Source organism: Gobio gobio (assembly GCF_949357685.1).
Source record: "Gobio gobio genome assembly, chromosome: 2".
In the NCBI taxonomy this organism is placed as follows: domain Eukaryota; kingdom Metazoa; phylum Chordata; class Actinopteri; order Cypriniformes; family Gobionidae; genus Gobio; species Gobio gobio.
The window spans coordinates 60,099,406-60,120,544 of record NC_137098.1 but is presented as its reverse complement, the minus strand read 5'-3'; the positions used below and the strand labels follow the sequence as shown (position 1 = coordinate 60,120,544).

General features: G+C 40.9%; 2 protein-coding genes across 2 annotated transcripts in view; both read left to right on the top strand.

The window, feature by feature from the left end:
- The first annotated feature begins 1,085 nt into the window (after positions 1–1,085).
- msantd1 (Myb/SANT-like DNA-binding domain containing 1) lies at positions 1,086–7,423 on the top strand. The gene is made up of 3 exons (XM_079838422.1): positions 1,086–1,662; positions 4,842–5,120; positions 5,200–7,423. The coding sequence occupies exons 1-3, from the start codon at positions 1,406–1,408 to the stop codon at positions 5,498–5,500; spliced, it is 837 nt and encodes a 278-aa protein (XP_079694548.1). The 5' UTR covers positions 1,086–1,405; the 3' UTR covers positions 5,501–7,423.
- Positions 7,424–8,374: 951 nt separating this feature from the next.
- rgs12a (regulator of G protein signaling 12a) overlaps positions 8,375–21,139 on the top strand; it is a 62,261-nt gene continuing 49,496 nt past the window's right edge. Inside the window, exons 1-2 of the mRNA XM_079841904.1 lie at positions 8,375–8,468; positions 10,602–12,503. Coding sequence (XP_079698030.1) covers positions 10,710–12,503 — 1,794 coding nt within the window. The 5' untranslated portion in view covers positions 8,375–8,468; positions 10,602–10,709. The remainder of the gene's footprint in view (positions 8,469–10,601; positions 12,504–21,139) is intronic.

Here is a 21,139-nt window from a genome sequence, read left to right as displayed (position 1 = left end):
TTCTTAATACTTTTCTATACATTTAACATGGATATAGCGAGATAATTATAACCTTGTCGTTATTATTTCAAATTAACATATATTTCAGTGGTGTATGAGATGGGGGATTCCCCAAATGAGGTGCCGGATCAGATTTCGGAGGTGCCGTAAGCCCTTTCAACCTTAATTTTATCCAGCAAAGAGAATAATTTTCGTGCGCAAAAACAAACAAATATAACGATTTTATTGAAAGTATTAAATTGCTGTCTATGGAGAGGAGAGCTCTCAGATTTCTTAATTCGTGTTAAGAAGGTCTCACGGGTTTGGGATGACATGAGGGCGAGTAATTATGACAAAATGTTCATTTTTGGGTGAACTATCCCTTTAATGTAGATCTGTGCTCATCTCGGTCAGGAATGTCTCCAAACAGAGTGAAGTTGAATGTGAAGGTGATCTGTCTAGACAGATGGGCGAAGCACATAATGCGGTTAACACCGAGTTAGCCACAAAGAAGCACATGCACCGTGTGTCTTCTCAGCTGGTAATCTGTGCACAAGATACCCCCCTCCCCCCAAAGCACTACCCCCAAAGTCCTATCCGAAACCCCCTGTAGTTTGGGATAGAAGACAAATCTGAAACACTCAGTGGGGTTGAGAGGAGGAAGTGTTTTAGGGCACAGGGCCAGAGGGGCAATTACTTTAACCTAAACTAGTTCCATGTAGTAACAAGCATGAAATATTTATGTACATGTTTACAAAACCTTTTTAGAGCCCTGCGACTGAGTTTAAAGCCAAATCAGTGTGATCGCTTGCTTTCCTGTCAGACACGTAAGCAACATATTTTTTCTTTCAATATGTCAATTATATTGTAGTTTTAAATGCATTTTATTGGCTGCAAATGCACTTTAATATAACATTAGTCTAGCCTCTTCTCTATTAAAAGCTTTTAAGCTCATAAACGCTCGGACTAAGTGGTCTGGAGAGAGAACGGTTGCCTAGGAAACAGCACACTCTGCCGTTTTCAGTCCCCTGAGGAGTCGTATTTCACATGCAGATTTTCTGCCTGCCCGACCCACTTTGTTGGCTTTCAGCTAAAAGCTTTTTGCTGCAGAGTGACAGAGACAAAGAGTACAGGAGAAGGGGAAGGGTTTGGCTAGAAGAGGAGGGCCTTACCAGGCTGTTGCCAGGGTAACTTGACATCATGCTGACGAACTTCCCTCTTTAAAAGCTTTTAAAGCGATTGCTCCAGCCCTCGAGGTTCCATTTTGAGGCCTCTTAACTATAAGCATGGGGGGAAGGGCATCAGAGGCCTGTCTCTAGCACACACAAGCACATGCTTGAGAAAGCAAAGTAAGGCCTGCAAAACAGACTGCACTGAGACCAAGAACCAAGCTTAAATCCTAAAACCGATCTAATCTGATCATAAAATGGCCTCTGAGGACCTCTGCTTTAGTTACACAGTGCCGGGCTCGAACGAGAAGCACAGGAGGGCTCGTAACTGGACGGATTCCGAGATGAAAGCTCTTGTGTACATCTGGGAAGAGTATGTGACCGAGCTAAAGAAGGCTAAGCGCAACGCTAAGATCTACGAGACAATGGCTAAGCAACTTTACGAGTTAACTGGCGAACAGCGACACAGGGAGGAGATTAAGATGAAGATAACCAACATGACTTTCCAATTCAGGCAAGTAAATACACTATTTATTTATTAGTTTATCTATGCCAAAGACTTTAAAATCATTTTCAATAATCTGTTTATCACTACACAAGTGTCTACTCTTACAACTTAGTGAGCTGTAATGTTCAGGTAAACTTCTCGGACTCGCTCAGTCTTTTAAAGTGAACCCCACTGGCCGCGTGGATGGTTGCACGCGTTCGACGCATGCGCACTACCTAGCGTTCAAATCTGCGCGGACGAAAAAATCTCACGCCCCACGCGAACAGATGTGCTGATGACGAGATGTACGTCACGCGCAGAGTCCGCCACAACCACCACAAGAAAAGGAAACTCGGTTTTAGAAACCATATATATCAGCATTCAGAGCACAGCAATGGTGGATAACAACAAAACAGCGAACCAGTTTGACCATGTCACTGTAATGTAGCATATTGTATTAAAATAGCAACACAATACACAACAAGAAATAGGACACTCCTCAAGTCCACGGAGAACCGAGACAATAGAAAAACAACGTTAATCAAACCAAAAGCACTTTATTGTCGCATCACATCACACAAATGTAGTGGTGTAAATGTTTTTTCCCCCTTTTTTTCTCAGATATTGGGCCAAAATATACAATGTTTTGTATATACACAATGTTTTGTATATACACAAGTACATAAAACCCAAAAGAGTTACAGTAAGATTATGCACATTTTATTTTCTTTGTATGGTTTATGTTGCATGCTCTGTTAGATTAGAGATATGGAAGCTTGTGCAGTTGTGAACTGTCAGATATTTGGCCAAAATATACAATATTTTGTATATATACAAGTACATAAGACCCAAAAGAGTGACTGTAAGATTAGCTACATGCACATTTTATTTTATTTGTATGGTTTATGTTGCAGGCTCGGTTAGATTAGAGATATGGAAGCTTGTGCAGTTGTGAACTGTCAGATATTTGGCCAAAATATACAATATTTTGTATACGAGTAAATAATATCCACAAGAGTTACAGTAAGATTATACACGTTTTATTTTCTTTGTGTGGTTTATGTTGCAGGCTCCATTATTTTAGAGATATGGAAGCTTGTTTCCACCACAGAATAAAAAATATAAAAAGGTACTATCTCACAATTCTGACTTTTTTTTTCTTGCAGTTGAGAGTTTACATCTTGCAAATTCAGATTTATTAAAAATCTTAGAATTGACCCTTTTCACATTTTTCCGGGTTTCTCAGAAGTGGCCGTCTTAGTTGGGTAAACTTCTATAGCGGGGAAAGAGAGAATACATATATTTTTCCGTGTTCCCATTTGCTCAAATAGCAAAAACTCCACAATAGTGTTTTCACAACTTTCAAAACAAGAGGTTAAAAAAAAAATATAGAGAGACTGATAGAGACAGCAGTCAGAAGAGAGAAATGTTACCTTTACCCTCACTCCCACAGCCGCTGTAGTAGAAACACTCTTTTTTATATATTTGATGCAAAGGTAATGTAATACAAAGTATAGTGTTATACATGTACATACATAAAAAAATGAAAATACAAAAACAATTTATGATGTTGATGACAGTTAAAAAGCGGCATTAGTGTGTGAAAATGGTCTTATAGCTCACAATTCTGACTTATAACTTGCACTTCTGACTTTATAAACTTGCAATTGAGAGAAATATCTCGCAAATTCTCACTGTTTCTCGCAATTGCAACTTTATAGCATGCAAATTTTGACTTTATAACTCGCAATTGTGAGTTTATATCTCCTAATTCTGACTTTATTTCTTGCAATTCACCCTTCGCCGCGAGTTTGATTGACAGGCGATCTGACCAACCACATCGCCGAATATGCCAGGTTGTCCAATAAAGCAGTCTGGAGAGTTTGTAGATTAACGTCGGTGGACTTGAACTTGAAAAACAGTGTTTACTGACGTCTTTCCGCGGTTTAAATAACTTTTCTTTTAGTGCTCATTCATGTTTATTTGATGCTTATCAATGAACTAGAAAGAAGAGATGATCGGTTCACGAGCAGCTTTATCTGAGGCAGTACAGCAATCATGACACATTAAAGAGCCACAAAACGCGATTTGTGGTTTACATTTCTTAAAATAAGACAACATTTTAAAGTTGAGACTTTGTTTCATATCAAAAGTAACTTGCTATGTCCTGTCTGTCGGCGTGTCGTCAGTCCTCTTTGCTCCGCAATGTGAGAATGTGTGTGTGGCTTGTGAGCGCCATGGCTTGTCGGACATAGCAACAGTTACTAAAGGGGGCGGGTCTTTGCGAATGGTCAATTGCGACTTTATATCTCGCAATTCTTAGCCTAGAAATCTAGACACACCCTAGCGGCAGAAAATCTAATTTGCAGCCAGGGTCGTCTAGCAACTCTCCGTTGGCTTGCGAGCTTGAAAAAACAAACTCTAGTCAGGCCAATCACATCTTGTATAGAGTCGGTGGGCGGGCTTAACATAATGATGGCAGAGTTGCGACAGTTCCACGTGAATTCCTTGCTACTTGAAAACAAATAAGAACAGCGGTCTTTCGAATTTCTTTCAAATTGAAAGATAACCGTTAATCCCGCCCCTCGGATTGAGCCCTGCCAATGGTGTGTTCCCAGACCCAACATCTTGATGTGGGTCTGGCTTGTCAAGCTACGTAATTCTGACTATAACTTTACTAACGACTTTATATCTCGCAATATCAAGAGAAAAAGTCTGAATGTAAACATTTCTGAAATAAAAAGTCGCAATTATCTATTCAAATGTTTTATTCTACGGTGGAAACAAGCTTCCTTATAGAGATGTAAGTTATGAAGCTGTTCATTAACATTTGATAGTTTATTAAGGGTTAAAAATAGCAATAACTTTTGACCGTTGTGTGAGCTTCATTTCTGGCCATTTCATACAGATTTCAACTATAGACAATTCTTATTTTTTATGGAACATTGCAGTATTTATTGTAATTAATTATAGCATTTTAATAATTATATTTATTACAATTAGTTATAGCAGCTCTTCTCTGATGGCACTTACTAGCGCGAGGCCAGGACAGCCACTCACATGTGATCACAGCAATAGCAAACTACAATCTTCCAACAATCAAATCAATTCCAGATGTACAAAATCTTGTCATACATTTTGTCTTGTTTAAGAAGCCGTTTTACTCGGACAAAAATAAAAAAATTAACAACATTCTTTTCTAACAGGAAGCTGAAGTACACAGCAAATGGTGGGAATGCTATACCTGATTGGCCGTACTACAAATCTATTGAGAGGATCTTGTTAAAGATACCAGAGCATGCCCATATGAGCCCACCGAGCCTCTCGGCGTCTGGCCCCTCCACCTCTCAAATTGAGTCTTCTGCGCCCCAATCCGCTCTGCCAAGTGGGTTTCTACCCGAGTACACTGGTTCCTCAGATGATAGAGACATCAACGACGAGGAGGAAGGCCTAACAGATAACTCTGGAAGTTCTTTTGAAACAAGGTAACGTGTTTGATCAGATCACACATCCATTTCAGAATCATAATCGTGGAATGATAACCGCATGGCTGTCCGTCTGCAGGTCACAGCCGCGTAAGAAGCGAAGGCTGTCACACGTGTCACTGCGGCGAAAGAAGCTGCGTGTCATGGATGCAATGCTGCAGGAACAACGCAGGATAAGCCATGCCGTTGAGGAGGCATGTCACGAAGTCCGCCGCGTCATGCATCAGCAAAACTTCCTGCAGGTGCAGAGCCTCCAGCTTCAGGAGCGAATGATGAACCTCTTGGAGAAGATGATTCCTGCTCAGCCTGCGCCTGCGCCTGCGCCTTCTTGGCCCATTCCACCAGCCTCAAAGATTTTAGGAACACCCACGCCTGAGTGACAGGACCTCAGATACGGAAAAAGGACCTTTTTTTGTCTTTGCAGAGGTTGCTATGCGAAGTATAAAAGCTATAACCAACTAGTTAGCGGTACATTTTAGACCTGATTAAGCACTGTTAAGTCTTCTACAATGAATATGTTATTCAGAAATGTTGGCGGATGTAACCTACACGAGCAAATTTGTGACGACTGTTTATCCACACCTTATTCAAACTATCTGACTCAAAATGTATTTCTTCATAACTCAAAAGTTTAAAGTTCATTGTTATGAGATCAGTGCTTGAAGAGGGGAAGTGCCGGTACTCTCTTGTGCATCGGCTATTGTAGTAGCGGTTCTGGCTTTATTTGGTGCCCTAGGCAAAATCAAACATAGAAACTGCTTTAAATTAACTACAAAGAAGAGAAGAAGGTTGTCTTTGAAAGCTGGTGCCCCATGCCGCCCCTCAGCGTGTTGCCGCCCTAGGCGGTTGCTTATTGCATGTGCCAGGATCCACCACTGTGGCTGGCATATGCAAATAATTATCACATTTGAAATTTCTACAATAATCACCCAGACACAAATGCTTTGGCTCTGAGTGCAAAGTACCGGCATCATGTGAGAATAGGCGGTACACAAGAAAAGTGAAGGTACGCTAAAGATTAAAATACAGAAGTTCTGGTACTGCGTACCGATCCACTTCGAGCACTGTATGGGATAAAATGTGTTTATGAATTCTGGTTCATTTGATTTCTAAATTGCTGTGTTAGTTGCTGAGAGTCCCATATTTCAGGCTAGAGGCTACTAACTCAGCAAGAAATGACACACAATGTAATGTCAATTTAAAGGATTTCAGACCTCTTTTAAAGGGATAGGTCACCCTAAAATGAAAATATAAAATAATCATTTACTCACCCTGGTGTTGTTCTAATGCCGTATGCCATTTTTCTTTTATGGGCCACAAAAGGAGAATTAAAAAAAAAAAATGTCCCGCTCGCGCTTTTTAAAAAGATGTAAAAGCATTACTGAATGATCCCATGCCACACGTGCCGTATGTTCCAAGTGTTCTGGTGGTATATAGGATATGAAATTTAATGTATTATATAATTAAAATCGTGGGATCATTCTATAATACTTTTGCATGTTTTTTTTAAAAAAGCTTGATGCTGGTCTCTATTCACTGCCATTATATGGACGTGCATGAGCTGGAATTTTTTTTTAAATTCTCTTTTTGTGGTCCGAAAAAGAAAGAAGGGTGTTACGGTATTAGAACAACACCAGAATGAGTAAATGATTACTTATTTTTCTTTTCAGGGTGAACTATCACTTCAAGGCATTCTATAAGAGTACACCGTGTTCAAGTAAACTCTAGGGCTGAATCCGAAATCGCCCCCTATACCCTCAAATAGGACATTATTTGTAGTGGTGTCCGAAACTATAGTGGACGCACTCATTCAATCCCACATTGCACCACAATGATGAGTACACACACAATGGCTGCCCGAATTCACTCACTCGTTTTCATTCACTCCTTCAAGTGAACTATATTAGTGGACTAACGTAGGGAATAGAGAATGAGGGTTTAAGGGGCTATTTCGGATTCAGCCTCGGTCAACTGGTAGACAGGTAACACCAAATGGTTGGTGATAATAGAAACTGGATTAAGTGGGCAAGGATTCAAAATAGAAGTTTAGTTTGTACCATTACAGATCAGTGTTACCAGTACACTTTGACAGCTTAGCACAATTTAGCAAAATGTAACATGTTAGTAAATGTTACAGAATGCATTTGTTGTATCAGTTTATATGCTTATAGGTCAACATGACATTTATATTTAGCTTAGATCTGTTAAAATATACAGACCTGTTATTTTTTTTGAGGTGTCAAATGTCTCTAGGTGGTCCAACCATTCAAATATTGTGAAGGAAAAAAAGAATAAATGTTGCCAAAAGTAGTTTGGAATAATCTTTTACATACATTATATAGCCTAGGTGGGTGTATATAAATATATAAGGGTGAATCACTTACTATTGCATTATTTTTACTACGTTTGCGTTTTTGAGTACGTTTTTAAGAACCTGGCACATGCATTTTACACTGGACTCTCTTAAAACCTTCTTTTTAATTATCTTGGACATTCTTGTTTGTGACTTAACCATATACACTTCTAAAAGTGTCCAGATAGATTGAACCTGACTGGCACCCAAACATTATAATGGTTAATGCACCCCCACATGCTCTTTAATTCTTCTTAATGTGAGTGAGGGCTAGATAATCCTATCCGCTGCGCTCCAAACTGAGCATTTATGCAAACGGAGCACAAATATGAATTTTAACACCTCTCTTCTTCGTCTGTGATGAATTGACCCGTCAGGCGTTCATGAAAGGTTCCTGTTGATAAGAAGAAAAGGCGTTAGTGCTCAGTGGCCTGGGTGTGGTGCCATGAATAGAAACCAACGTTTGAAAAAATGCACTGCAGCTCTGTAAACTTGTATTTTACGCGTCTATATCTCAAATCACTGTTTATCAGGAAGATTACACCCCGCCTGTATGCAACTTTGAGATCGCCGTTTGTAATCTTGCCATATTTTACAATGAAAAACTGCTGTTTTTAATACTTAATATGTCAATTTATGCTATTGAATACATGTACGTCGTTAATACCTACCGTCGAAATAATATTATTAAACGCACTCATTCACAAGCACCCGTATAATTATAAACTAGTTAGTAGACCGCAAACACTAAAGCAAACACTGCATGTTTTTTTCCAACTGCCAATGAGAGCGCCGTATATATTTGAATATCGAACATGATTGACGTGTGTGTTGACCAATGAGAGAGCTGATATCATTTTGCAAACGTTACGGTGCCATAGCGACAAGAGAATGACGCTTTGTATTCCCCAACAATAGTGAATGGCAGTGGTTTAAGTCCGTCGCGCGAACGGAGTTCCGAAATAAACGAAGGAAAACTTCGGGATTAAACACAGGTAAGCGCCGGTGTGTTGCCTACATTTGTTGATAACGGATATGTGAACGTTAAGTGATTGAGGTGCGCTTGGAACGCAAGTTTGTTTACACGTGAATGAAAAGTGTTTGGCATGTTACACCTGAGAGCTGTTTGGATACTTTTGTTTCTGTCTTTTCTTATATCAAAGTGTCATTCACGTTTATCATTATCATGTAGTCAAATGTTTCAAAACATACGATTAAAGCAACTTAATATTTCGTAATATATCACTAGTCATTATTTTAATAACCTTCATACGATTAAAGCAACTTAATAGTTCGTAATATATCACTAGACATTATTTTAATAACCTTAAGAGTTATTTTTAGTCCTGCGTTGTGACAGATCCTTTAAAAAAATAAAAACGAGAAACAATTTGTTCAAATATTTATAATATATTATGTTTTATATAATATTGTTTATATAATAAAATATAATACTACATTAAAAAAATATTAGTAAATTATTATAAATAAAAAAACATATTGGTATATATGCTGTTGTGAATATACATGCAGTTTCAACTTAAACGAGTTGATAAAACTGATGATCAAAATAAAGAAACAGTTTAATAATAATAATTATAATTGTTTAAGATAATTTAACAGCATGTCACACACACACGTATGTATGTGGGTCAATGACAAATAAGGTTTTCAAGATAAAAATAATAATAATTTTAAGCACAACAGTTTTAAAATACATTTTTATGTCCAAAAAAATGTATGGTGTTGATTTACATTGGTTTTACAACATTAATTCATTATTAAACAAGATTTCTGATTTTACCACCCAGAAAACGTCAGGTGGTGCGACTCTATATTCATTTATAATATGAATCATTGTAGTGTCTAAAATGCATATCACATGGTCAATTCCCTTTTAGTAATTCCCAATTCACATAAACGGACACCTTTCTATGTGTTCAAACACCCAATTTTCCATAAGGAGTTTTTATGTTTCGTTTTTAACTGTAAAAATGATTTGTATTCATTATATAACGGTTTACAGTTACTTCATTTTGCAATTGCAGTGGGAATTGATACTTTTAAATGTAAATTTGCTGGTCACACCACCTGACATTTCAAACTCAATTCAAATCTAACTTGGACACCTATGTTTGACCATATGCTTAAGGTTATACATACATTTTTTAAAACATATATACATTTTTATAATAACAACACATTTTTCAAAGTTTTCCAGGGGTCATACCACCTGACACAATAGGTTGAATCAACCTTATCATTACTCTTTGTCAAATTATCTAATATTTATGGGGGGGGGGGGGGGGGGGGTGACTAACATTGTTCCTGCATCACAGGGGTCCTCCGGGGTCTTCTGTGTGATGTCATATGCTGTCACATGGTTTTCTTAAAGTAACATCGCATATTAAAATGACATTTTTATGCAATAAAATTATATTTTTTTTTTTACATTTTAGACATTTGGAGAAGTAAATTTTTTGAACAAAAGTAATAGAATGGTTTTGAAATAGGACTGATACACTATTTTCCCTCATTTATAAGGAATTTGAACTATTTGATTAAGAATTTTACTGAGAAAATGAACCTTTTTATTTCAGTTTTGTTTTCTTATGTTCGGACGGTCGCACCACCTGACATTTTTGGTCTTGCAAACACCACAACTCAAAAACTCAATTGAATTTCAAAAAAATGAAAAGGGTTTCTAATAAAGGAAATATTGTAGATCAATTTGATATATGACAAGTATTTATTAAAATTATTTTTTAGGAAAATAATGAAAAAAGGTATTATATATATATATATATATATATATATATATATATATATATATATATATATATATATATATATATATGTATATGTATATGTAATACATTTTTTATGGTATGAAAGAATGATCAAAGGTTTTTCACCTTTTATCAACTTTTATGTACAGTTTACACTCCAAATAATAGAAATACAAGCAGACAAATGTGGTGTTAAAAATAGTCTCCCTTTAGGGCAGCTCTTTAGCGTCTGCTGTATTCTTGTTGTACATACATTGTTATTCATGGACATTGCGTTTCAAATAACTCTTCATTGACAAGTCTCATGTGTTCTAACCCTAGTCACTTTACTCCCCTCAGGTCTGACCCTCAGCAGTGCAGCAAGATGATTTTTCATGGTTGGAACTGTATCTGAACGAAACTGCCATACCTTCACAAAGGACTAATATTGTGAATTACATCAGCGAAATGCGAGTTCTGAAACCAGCTGAGTCGACAATGAGACATTTGGACCGCCCCACCAGCCCGGCGGTCCGCAGGGTGGAGATGGAGCGTGGCAGAGCTGGCTACGGATTCACCATTGCCGGCCAAGCACCTTGTATTCTGCAAGGAATAATAAAAGGAAGTCCGGCGTACAGTGTCGGACTGCGGCCTGGGGACCGCATCTTGCGTGTGAATGACACAGATGTGTCCGAGGCATCACATGAAGTTGTGGTGAAGCTAATTGGTACGTCATCGCGGTCACTGTGTTTACTGGTCACATCTGTTGACAGGCCGCCTATGGCCTCCTGCTCCAGCGACGAGGATCTGGGTTGTCAGAGTAAGAGTAAACTGCCATGGCTCAATCCTGGAAAAAAGGACTCCTTCCCTGTTAGCCTCAACGGCATGGACATGAGGGAGCCAATGCTTCAGTCGGTTGGAAGTTTCGATACCGTCTTTGAGATTTCCGACCAGGGAATCGGCCATCAAGACAAGCAGAAAAAACAAAGACCTTTGTCTGAACCAGATATGTCTTGGTTGCAGCAGTGCAGATCCAAAAGCCACACTAATAGCCTCTCGCAGGATGACCCATCTCGAGTCGTGAGCGAGGATTCTGTGTTTTCAGACCTTCAGAGTCAGAATGACTTGGTATCCGACTCCAGCATCCTAAATGTTGCAATGATTGTGGGATACATCAACTCCATGGAACTGGAGCTAGCAACGTCACAATCTGAGGAGGAGGCTTTGCAAGCCATTCGTCAGTGCATCAGTCAGATCGGCATTAAGCAGAAGACCCATTCATTGGTCATGATGAGGGTCAAATGCAACTGCATTCAGCTTTGTGATGACCGAGACGTCGTCCTGGCATCTTACCCAGCGGAGAACCTGGCGCTTTGCGTCATTTGCACGGAAGACAGCAGGTTCTTTGGCCTTGTCTCGGTTGATTCGAGCAAAAATAATGACGTTGGGACACAGACCAGCACCCTGAAGACATTATGCCATGTCTTTTTCATAGATCCAGAGCTTTACAACCACAAGGAGCACCAAAGTATCATGAGGCACTTTGGGATTCCCTGCACTCCTGATCCAGACACTCAAGGCTGTTTGGACTTTCCTCAAACCCCTCACTCGATTTCACACTTTGTGTCCGTCCTTTATACTGACATGGGAGACTATATTGAAAAACTGAGACTGAAACTCGACGGGGAAAATCCAGACGAAGGACAGCAAAATGCACGGAACAGCGGCAGCGACAGCGGGATCGGAATTGCTTCGCCAGAGGATAGAGACAGTCTCATTGGCCAGTGGAGCTTCACATCTCCAAACAGTCCCAATCCACCACCCTATTACTCCCAGCACAGGAGCAGCGCCCTCCTCAAACCAGAGTGCAGGTGCCTTTTGTCTGAACCGCTAACAGGAGCTGCGACTCAATCAGGCGTCTCGGCCAGGGTGGATGGTTCAGCTTTTACTCCTCTTTGTCTTAGTATGCAGTCTAACTTGCCACCTAAACAGAGAACCAGTCAACGCAGACCTTCCATTGGCTTTAAAGCTCGCTGGCAGAAGTCTCGTCCGAACAGCATTGAATGCTTGGTGGAGAGGGACAGCGATGAGCCCCAAAATAAAAGTAGCACCCTGCCACCTGCTATGGAACAAATTCCTACTCTCAGATACAAACCACTAGAAGATCTCAAGCATCCTCAGAGAACGAACTTCACCCCAGAGCTTGAGCTGACGAGCAGGTTCTTCAGTAGCGCAGCCAAGCATAAGGACGGGGAAAACAAGGTCGGAAAGAAAATCTCGGATGACTTGATCCTTGAATTTGTTTTATTATTTCACTAGATATAAAAGCTAAAGGGTGTTCTTGTAGGTGATTTGCTAGTGTTCTGGTGGTTGCTTAAAAGTTGCATAAACCTTATAGTTCACCCAAAAATGGAAAATCTGTCATTTACTCGCCCTCATGTCGTTACAAACCCGTCAGACTTTCGTTCCTCTTCAGAACACAAATGAAGATCTTTTTGATGAAATATGAGAGATTTCTGTCCCTCCATTGACAGCTACTCAACTACCACTTTGACACTTCAAAAAGTTCATAAAGAGATCATAAAACTAATCCATATAATTTGAGGGGTTTAGTCCAAATTTTCTGAAGAGACTCGATCGCTTTATATGATGAACAGATTGAATTTAGGCTTAATATTTACATATAAACATTAATCAACTCACACGTTTGAGCTTCTGCAAGAACCAATGAGGTTCATTCTCGTGTTACGCATAATGTCTGAGCGTCAAAAAGAACCAATGAGGTTCATTCTCGTGTTACGCAGCACGTTTGAGCGTCAGAAAGAACCAATGAGGTTCATTCTCGTGTTACGCAGCACGTTTGAGCGTCAGAAAGAACCAATGAGGTTCATTCTCGTGTTACGCAGCACGTTTGAGCGTCAGAAAGAACCAATGAGGTTCATTCTCGTGTTACGCAGCACGTTTGAGCGTCAGAAAGAACCAATGAGGTTCATTCTCGTGTTACGCAGCACGTTTGAGCGTCAGAAAGAACCAATGAGGTTCATTCTCGTGTTACGCAGCACGTTTGAGCGTCAGAAAGAACCAATGAGGTTCATTCTCGTGTTACGCAGCACGTTTGAGCGTCAGAAAGAACCAATGAGGTTCATTCTCGTGTTACGCATAACGCTTGAGCGTCAAAAAGAACCAATGAGGTTCATTCTCGTGTTACGCAGCACGTTTGAGCGTCAGAAAGAACCAATGAGGTTCATTCTCGTGTTACGCAGCACGTTTGAGCGTCAGAAAGAACCAATGAGGTTCATTCTCGTGTTACGCAGCACGTTTGAGCGTCAGAAAGAACCAATGAGGTTCATTCTCGTGTTACGCATAACGCTTGAGCGTCAAAAAGAACCAATGAGGGTCATTCTTGTGTTACGCAGCACGTTTGAGCGTCAGAAAGAACCAATGAGGTTCATTCTCGTGTTACGCAGCACGTTTGAGCGTCAGAAAGAACCAATGAGGTTCATTCTCGTGTTACGCATAACGCTTGAGCGTCAAAAAGAACCAATGAGGTTCATTCTCGTGTTACGCAGCACGTTTGAGCGTCAGAAAGAACCAATGAGGTTCATTCTCGTGTTACGCAGCACGTTTGAGCGTCAGAAAGAACCAATGAGGTTCATTCTCGTGTTACGCAGCACGTTTGAGCGTCAGAAAGAACCAATGAGGTTCATTCTCGTGTTACGCAGCACGTTTGAGCGTCAGAAAGAACCAATGAGGTTCATTCTCGTGTTACGCATAACGCTTGAGCGTCAAAAAGAACCAATGAGGTTCATTCTCGTGTTACGCAGCACGTTTGAGCGTCAGAAAGAACCAATGAGGTTCATTCTCGTGTTACGCAGCACGTTTGAGCGTCAGAAAGAACCAATGAGGTTCATTCTCGTGTTACGCATAACGCTTGAGCGTCAAAAAGAACCAATGAGGTTAATTCTCGTGTTACGCAGCACGTTTGAGCGTCAGAAAGAACCAATGAGGTTCATTCTCGTGTTACGCAGCACGTTTGAGCGTCAGAAAGAACCAATGAGGTTCATTCTCGTGTTACGCAGCACGTTTGAGCGTCAGAAAGAACCAATGAGGTTCATTCTCGTGTTACGCATAACGCTTGAGCGTCAAAAAGAACCAATGAGGGTCATTCTTGTGTTACGCAGCACGTTTGAGCGTCAGAAAGAACCAATGAGGTTCATTCTCGTGTTACGCAGCACGTTTGAGCGTCAGAAAGAACCAATGAGGTTCATTCTCGTGTTACGCATAACGCTTGAGCGTCAAAAAGAACCAATGAGGTTCATTCTCGTGTTACGCAGCACGTTTGAGCGTCAGAAAGAACCAATGAGGTTCATTCTCGTGTTACGCAGCACGTTTGAGCGTCAGAAAGAACCAATGAGGTTCATTCTCGTGTTACGCAGCACGTTTGAGCGTCAGAAAGAACCAATGAGGTTCATTCTCGTGTTACGCATAACGCTTGAGCGTCAAAAAGAACCAATGAGGTTCATTCTCGTGTTACGCAGCACGTTTGAGCGTCAGAAAGAACCAATGAGGTTCATTCTCGTGTTACGCAGCACGTTTGAGCGTCAGAAAGAACCAATGAGGTTCATTCTCGTGTTACGCAGCACGTTTGAGCGTCAGAAAGAACCAATGAGGTTCATTCTCGTGTTACGCAGCACGTTTGAGCGTCAGAAAGAACCAATGAGGTTCATTCTCGTGTTACGCATAACGCTTGAGCGTCAAAAAGAACCAATGAGGGTCATTCTTGTGTTACGCAGCACGTTTGAGCGTCAGAAAGAACCAATGAGGTTCATTCTCGTGTTACGCAGCACGTTTGAGCGTCAGAAAGAACCAATGAGGTTCATTCTCGTGTTACGCATAACGCTTGAGCGTCAAAAAGAACCAATGAGGTTCATTCTCGTGTTACGCAGCACGTTTGAGCGTCAGAAAGAACCAATGAGGTTCATTCTCGTGTTACGCAGCACGTTTGAGCGTCAGAAAGAACCAATGAGGTTCATTCTCGTGTTACGCAGCACGTTTGAGCGTCAGAAAGAACCAATGAGGTTCATTCTCGTGTTACGCAGCACGTTTGAGCGTCAGAAAGAACCAATGAGGTTCATTCTCGTGTTACGCATAACGCTTGAGCGTCAAAAAGAACCAATGAGGGTCATTCTTGTGTTACGCAGCACGTTTGAGCGTCAGAAAGAACCAATGAGGTTCATTCTCGTGTTACGCAGCACGTTTGAGCGTCAGAAAGAACCAATGAGGTTCATTCTCGTGCTACGCATAACGCTTGAGCGTCAGAAAGAACCAATGAGGTTCATTCTCGTGTTACGCAGCACGTTTGAGCGTCAGAAAGAACCAATGAGGTTCATTCTCGTGTTACGCAGCACGTTTGAGCGTCAGAAAGAACCAATGAGGTTCATTCTCGTGTTACGCAGCACGTTTGAGCGTCAGAAAGAACCAATGAGGTTCATTCTCGTGTTACGCAGCACGTTTGAGCGTCAGAAAGAACCAATGAGGTTCATTCTCGTGTTACGCAGCACGTTTGAGCGTCAGAAAGAACCAATGAGGTTCATTCTCGTGTTACGCAGCACGTTTGAGCGTCAGAAAGAACCAATGAGGTTCATTCTCGTGTTACGCATAACGCTTGAGCGTCAAAAAGAACCAATGAGGTTCATTCTCGTGTTACGCAGCACGTTTGAGCGTCAGAAAGAACCAATGAGGTTCATTCTCGTGTTACGCATAACGCTTGAGCGTCAAAAAGAACCAATGAGGTTCATTCTCGTGTTACGCAGCACGTTTGAGCGTCAGAAAGAACCAATGAGGTTCATTCTCGTGTTACGCAGCACGTTTGAGCGTCAGAAAGAACCAATGAGGTTCATTCTCGTGTTACGCAGCACGTTTGAGCGTCAGAAAGAACCAATGAGGTTCATTCTCGTGTTACGCATAACGCTTGAGCGTCAAAAAGAACCAATGAGGTTCATTCTCGTGTTACGCAGCACGTTTGAGCGTCAGAAAGAACCAATGAGGTTCATTCTCGTGTTACGCAGCACGTTTGAGCGTCAGAAAGAACCAATGAGGTTCATTCTCGTGTTACGCAGCACGTTTGAGCGTCAGAAAGAACCAATGAGGTTCATTCTCGTGTTACGCAGCACGTTTGAGCGTCAGAAAGAACCAATGAGGTTCATTCTCGTGTTACGCAGCACGTTTGAGCGTCAGAAAGATCCAATGAGGTTCATTCTCGTGTTACGCAGCACGTTTGAGCGTCAGAAAGATCCAATGAGGTTCATTCTCGTGTTACGCAGCACGTTTGAGCGTCAGAAAGATCCAATGAGGTTCATTCTCGTGTTACGCATAACGCTTGAGCGTCAAAAAGAACCAATGAGGGTCATTCTTGTGTTACGCAGCACGTTTGAGCGTCAGAAAGAACCAATGAGGTTCATTCTCGTGTTACGCAGCACGTTTGAGCGTCAGAAAGAACCAATGAGGTTCATTCTCGTGTTACGCATAACGCTTGAGCGTCAAAAAGAACCAATGAGGTTCATTCTCGTGTTACGCAGCACGTTTGAGCGTCAGAAAGAACCAATGAGGTTCATTCTCGTGTTACGCAGCACGTCTGAGCGTCAGAAAGAACCAATGAGGTTCATTCTCGTGTTACGCAGCACGTTTGAGCGTCAGAAAGAACCAATGAGGTTCATTCTCGTGTTACGCAGCACGTTTGAGCGTCAGAAAGAACCAATGAGGTTCATTCTCGTGTTACGCAGCACGTTTGAGCGTCAGAAAGAACCAATGAGGTTCATTCTCGTGTTACGCATAACGCTTGAGCGTCAAAAAGAACCAATGAGGGTCATTCTTGTGTTACGCAGCACGTTTGAGCGTCAGAAAGAACCAATGAGGTTCATTCTCGTGTTACGCAGCACGTTTGAGCGTCAGAAAGAACCAATGAGGTTCATTCTCGTGCTACGCATAACGCTTGAGCGTCAGAAAGAACCAATGAGGTTCATTCTCGTGTTACGCAGCACGTTTGAGCGTCAGAAAGAACCAATGAGGTTCATTCTCGTGTTACGCAGCACGTTTGAGCGTCAGAAAGAACCAATGAGGTTCATTCTCGTGTTACGCAGCACGTTTGAGCGTCAGAAAGAACCAATGAGGTTCATTCTCGTGTTACGCAGCACGTTTGAGCGTCAGAAAGAACCAATGAGGTTCATTCTCGTGTTACGCAGCACGTTTGAGCGTCAGAAAGAACCAATGAGGTTCATTCTCGTGTTACGCATAACGCTTGAGCGTCAAAAAGAACCAATGAGGGTCATTCTTGTGTTACGCAGCACGTTTGAGCGTCAGAAAGAACCAATGAGGTTCATTCTCGTGTTACGCATAACGCTTGAGCGTCAAAAAGAACCAATGAGGTTCATTCTCGTGTTACGCAGCACGTTTGAGCGTCAGAAAGAACCAATGAGGTTCATTCTCGTGTTACGCATAACGCTTGAGCGTCAAAAAGAACCAATGAGGTTCATTCTCGTGTTACGCAGCACGTTTGAGCGTCAGAAAGAACCAATGAGGTTCATTCTCGTGTTACGCAGCACGTTTGAGCGTCAGAAAGAACCAATGAGGTTCATTCTCGTGTTACGCAGCACGTTTGAGCGTCAGAAAGAACCAATGAGGTTCATTCTCGTGTTACGCATAACGCTTGAGCGTCAAAAAGAACCAATGAGGTTCATTCTCGTGTTACGCAGCACGTTTGAGCGTCAGAAAGAACCAATGAGGTTCATTCTCGTGTTACGCAGCACGTTTGAGCGTCAGAAAGAACCAATGAGGTTCATTCTCGTGTTACGCAGCACGTTTGAGCGTCAGAAAGAACCAATGAGGTTCATTCTCGTGTTACGCAGCACGTTTGAGCGTCAGAAAGATCCAATGAGGTTCATTCTCGTGTTACGCAGCACGTTTGAGCGTCAGAAAGATCCAATGAGGTTCATTCTCGTGTTACGCAGCACGTTTGAGCGTCAGAAAGATCCAATGAGGTTCATTCTCGTGTTACGCATAACGCTTGAGCGTCAAAAAGAACCAATGAGGGTCATTCTTGTGTTACGCAGCACGTTTGAGCGTCAGAAAGAACCAATGAGGTTTATTCTCGTGTTACGCAGCACGTTTGAGCGTCAGAAAGAACCAATGAGGTTCATTCTCGTGTTACGCATAACGCTTGAGCGTCAAAAAGAACCAATGAGGTTCATTCTCGTGTTACGCAGCACGTTTGAGCGTCAGAAAGAACCAATGAGGTTCATTCTCGTGTTACGCATAACGCTTGAGCGTCAAAAAGAACCAATGAGGGTCATTCTTGTGTTACGCAGCACGTTTGAGCGTCAGAAAGAACCAATGAGGTTCATTCTCGTGTTACGCATAACGCTTGAGCGTCAAAAAGAACCAATGAGGGTCATTCTTGTGTTACGCAGCACGTTTGAGCGTCAGAAAGAACCAATGAGGTTCATTCTCGTGTTACGCAGCACGTCTGAGCGTCAGAAAGAACCAATGAGGTTCATTCTCGTGTTACGCAGCACGTTTGAGCGTCAGAAAGAACCAATGAGGTTCATTCTCGTGTTACGCAGCACGTTTGAGCGTCAGAAAGAACCAATGAGGTTCATTCTCGTGTTACGCAGCACGTTTGAGCGTCAGAAAGAACCAATGAGGTTCATTCTCGTGTTACGCAGCACGTTTGAGCTTCTGTAAAGGCATCTTTACACAGCCGAGTTAAGGCAGCTCTAAAGCGGCTCTGTGTCTGCTCAAAATTCTGTGTAAAGACGCAATGCCGCATTAAAGCAGACTTAAAATATGCCGGGTCTGATCCACCTTGGCCCCTAGTATCAAAGGCGATGCTGAAAACGGCTTTGATTCAGTGTAAATGAACTCGAGCTTGTGCTGCCTTAAACTACCCCTTTTTCATGACAACCGCCTGTCAGCGTCAGCTCACGCGGCGCGAGAATCAAGAAGCAGGAGACAAACCATCTAGGAATTCAGGTACAAGAGTCCTTTACTCACATTTAAATTGAAGGGAATTGAATATCGGAATTATATTCATTTTGCGGAGAGGTGTTAGACAACCCACATGTTTTAATTTTTAGCCCGTTTCTTTTGCGAGCAGCATTAGTCTGCCTCAGCATGTCAAAAATGCCCTTTTGTGGTGGTGATATAGGCTAAATGTTTAAACTAACATTGTGATGCTTGAAGTGTTTTATATCTATGGATTTTATTATAGGCAAGACAAGTCCAGTGTTGATTTGAGAGGCTAAATTGATCAAACGTGGTTAACTCACTGTCACTTTAAAAAACTAAAACTTTAATTTAACAAACCAAAAAATGCTTCAAACATTTTTCTAAATTAACTTAATAAAGAAAAGAAACACAATATAAATACTTTGACATTAAAAACAAAACTGAACTATTTTAATGGCTGCAACAATGTGTAGCCTAATAGGGAGGATAAAAAAATAAAAGAAAAAAAACACAGGCCGAAAATTTTGATAAGCTGTCGGACACGGGCCGGGCTAGGGCCTAGGGCCTAGGTTTGTGGCCTGTGTAGGGCTCTAACTCACATCGTCAAGCAAACCACCGTCGTGTGTAATAAATTGCCGTTTCCCATTTGTAATCTTCCTTTGAAGAGTCTGGCAGATCAACGCACTGCAACATTTCCCTCAGATGGGTTATGCTTAACCCAGTCGGCGTCACTGTGATCGTGCATTGTAATATTATGTTCAAAAAATTATCTCTTTGAGAACGATATTTGATATTAGATTTGATATTTGCTGATATATCTGCTGTCCTGAAACGCTATCATTGTTCATTTGTTGCGAATGCTCCAAAAGTGACTTCATGTTTCTTTAAAAAAAACGTTTGTCCACTTTAAATCCTGATCTACCCGTAATAATATATATAGCATTTGTTCAATGAGGCACAATTTTATTACGAAATATAAAACAACTAGGCTATACCGTAGCCTACAATAGCCTATAGGCCTACAGAATCATAACAAACATCAAAAGCGCCTATATATAGCACGCAGAGGAAAATAATTTAATTTAAAATTCTGTTTTTTTGTTTTTTTTATATATATATTTCATTATTTTTTCATTAATTTATAACACTTAGTTAAAACTGTTGTAATGTTCAAAGCATTAATTTCCGCGATTTTCATTCCTGTTTAAATGCATTTATGCCGCTTCAGAGACGCATTAAACGGTCTGTGTAAATGCACATTTTTGTGATGTTATGCCGCTTTTGAATCGGTTTCTGTGCCGTGTTTCTGCTGTGTAAAGATGCCTTAAGAGGCTTGTTCTCGCGTCATGCAGGTTCGGTTGATCTTCTTTCTGTTTATGTCCGCTGATCAATGTTTGTATGTGAATAAAAGCCTAAAGTCAATCTGTTCATCATATAAAGTGATCGAGTCTCTTCAGAAAATTTGGACTAATTCATATGGATTAGTTTTACGATCTCTTTATTAACTTTTTGAAGCATCAAAGTGGTAGTTGTGTAGCTGTCAATGGAGGGACAGCAAGCTCTCAGATTTCATCATAAAGTTTTATGGTTTGAAGCGAAATGAGGGTGAGTAATTAAAATTTTCATTTTTGGGTAACCTATCCCTTTAAGTATAAGTGAATCTTAAAAATACCTTAAAGTCGGCATGAAACTGAAGTTGCGTTTGTTCTTTTTTTCCCTAATGTGACGTATATCCGAATGAAACGGCTTCTGAAATGGAAAAAAAAAAAAGTAGGGCGGGGCTTGATTTCGTTCTTCGGGAATTGATTGGATTGTTGAAAGTTGGGCGTTGCTAACAAAATGGAGGCAGAAACAACGCGCAGTTGCACATGACAGGAAGAAATTAGAAATTAGAA

Bases quoted from the DNA above. Each gene is read 5' to 3' on its own strand.
- msantd1 (XM_079838422.1), top strand. From the start codon at position 1,406: ATGGCCTCTGAGGACCTCTGCTTTAGTTACACAGTGCCGGGCTCGAAC. The intron at 1,663-4,841 runs GCAAGTAAATAC...CTTTTCTAACAG, and splicing joins AACATGACTTTCCAATTCAG to GAAGCTGAAGTACACAGCAA. The intron at 5,121-5,199 runs GTAACGTGTTTG...GTCCGTCTGCAG, and splicing joins GGAAGTTCTTTTGAAACAAG to GTCACAGCCGCGTAAGAAGC.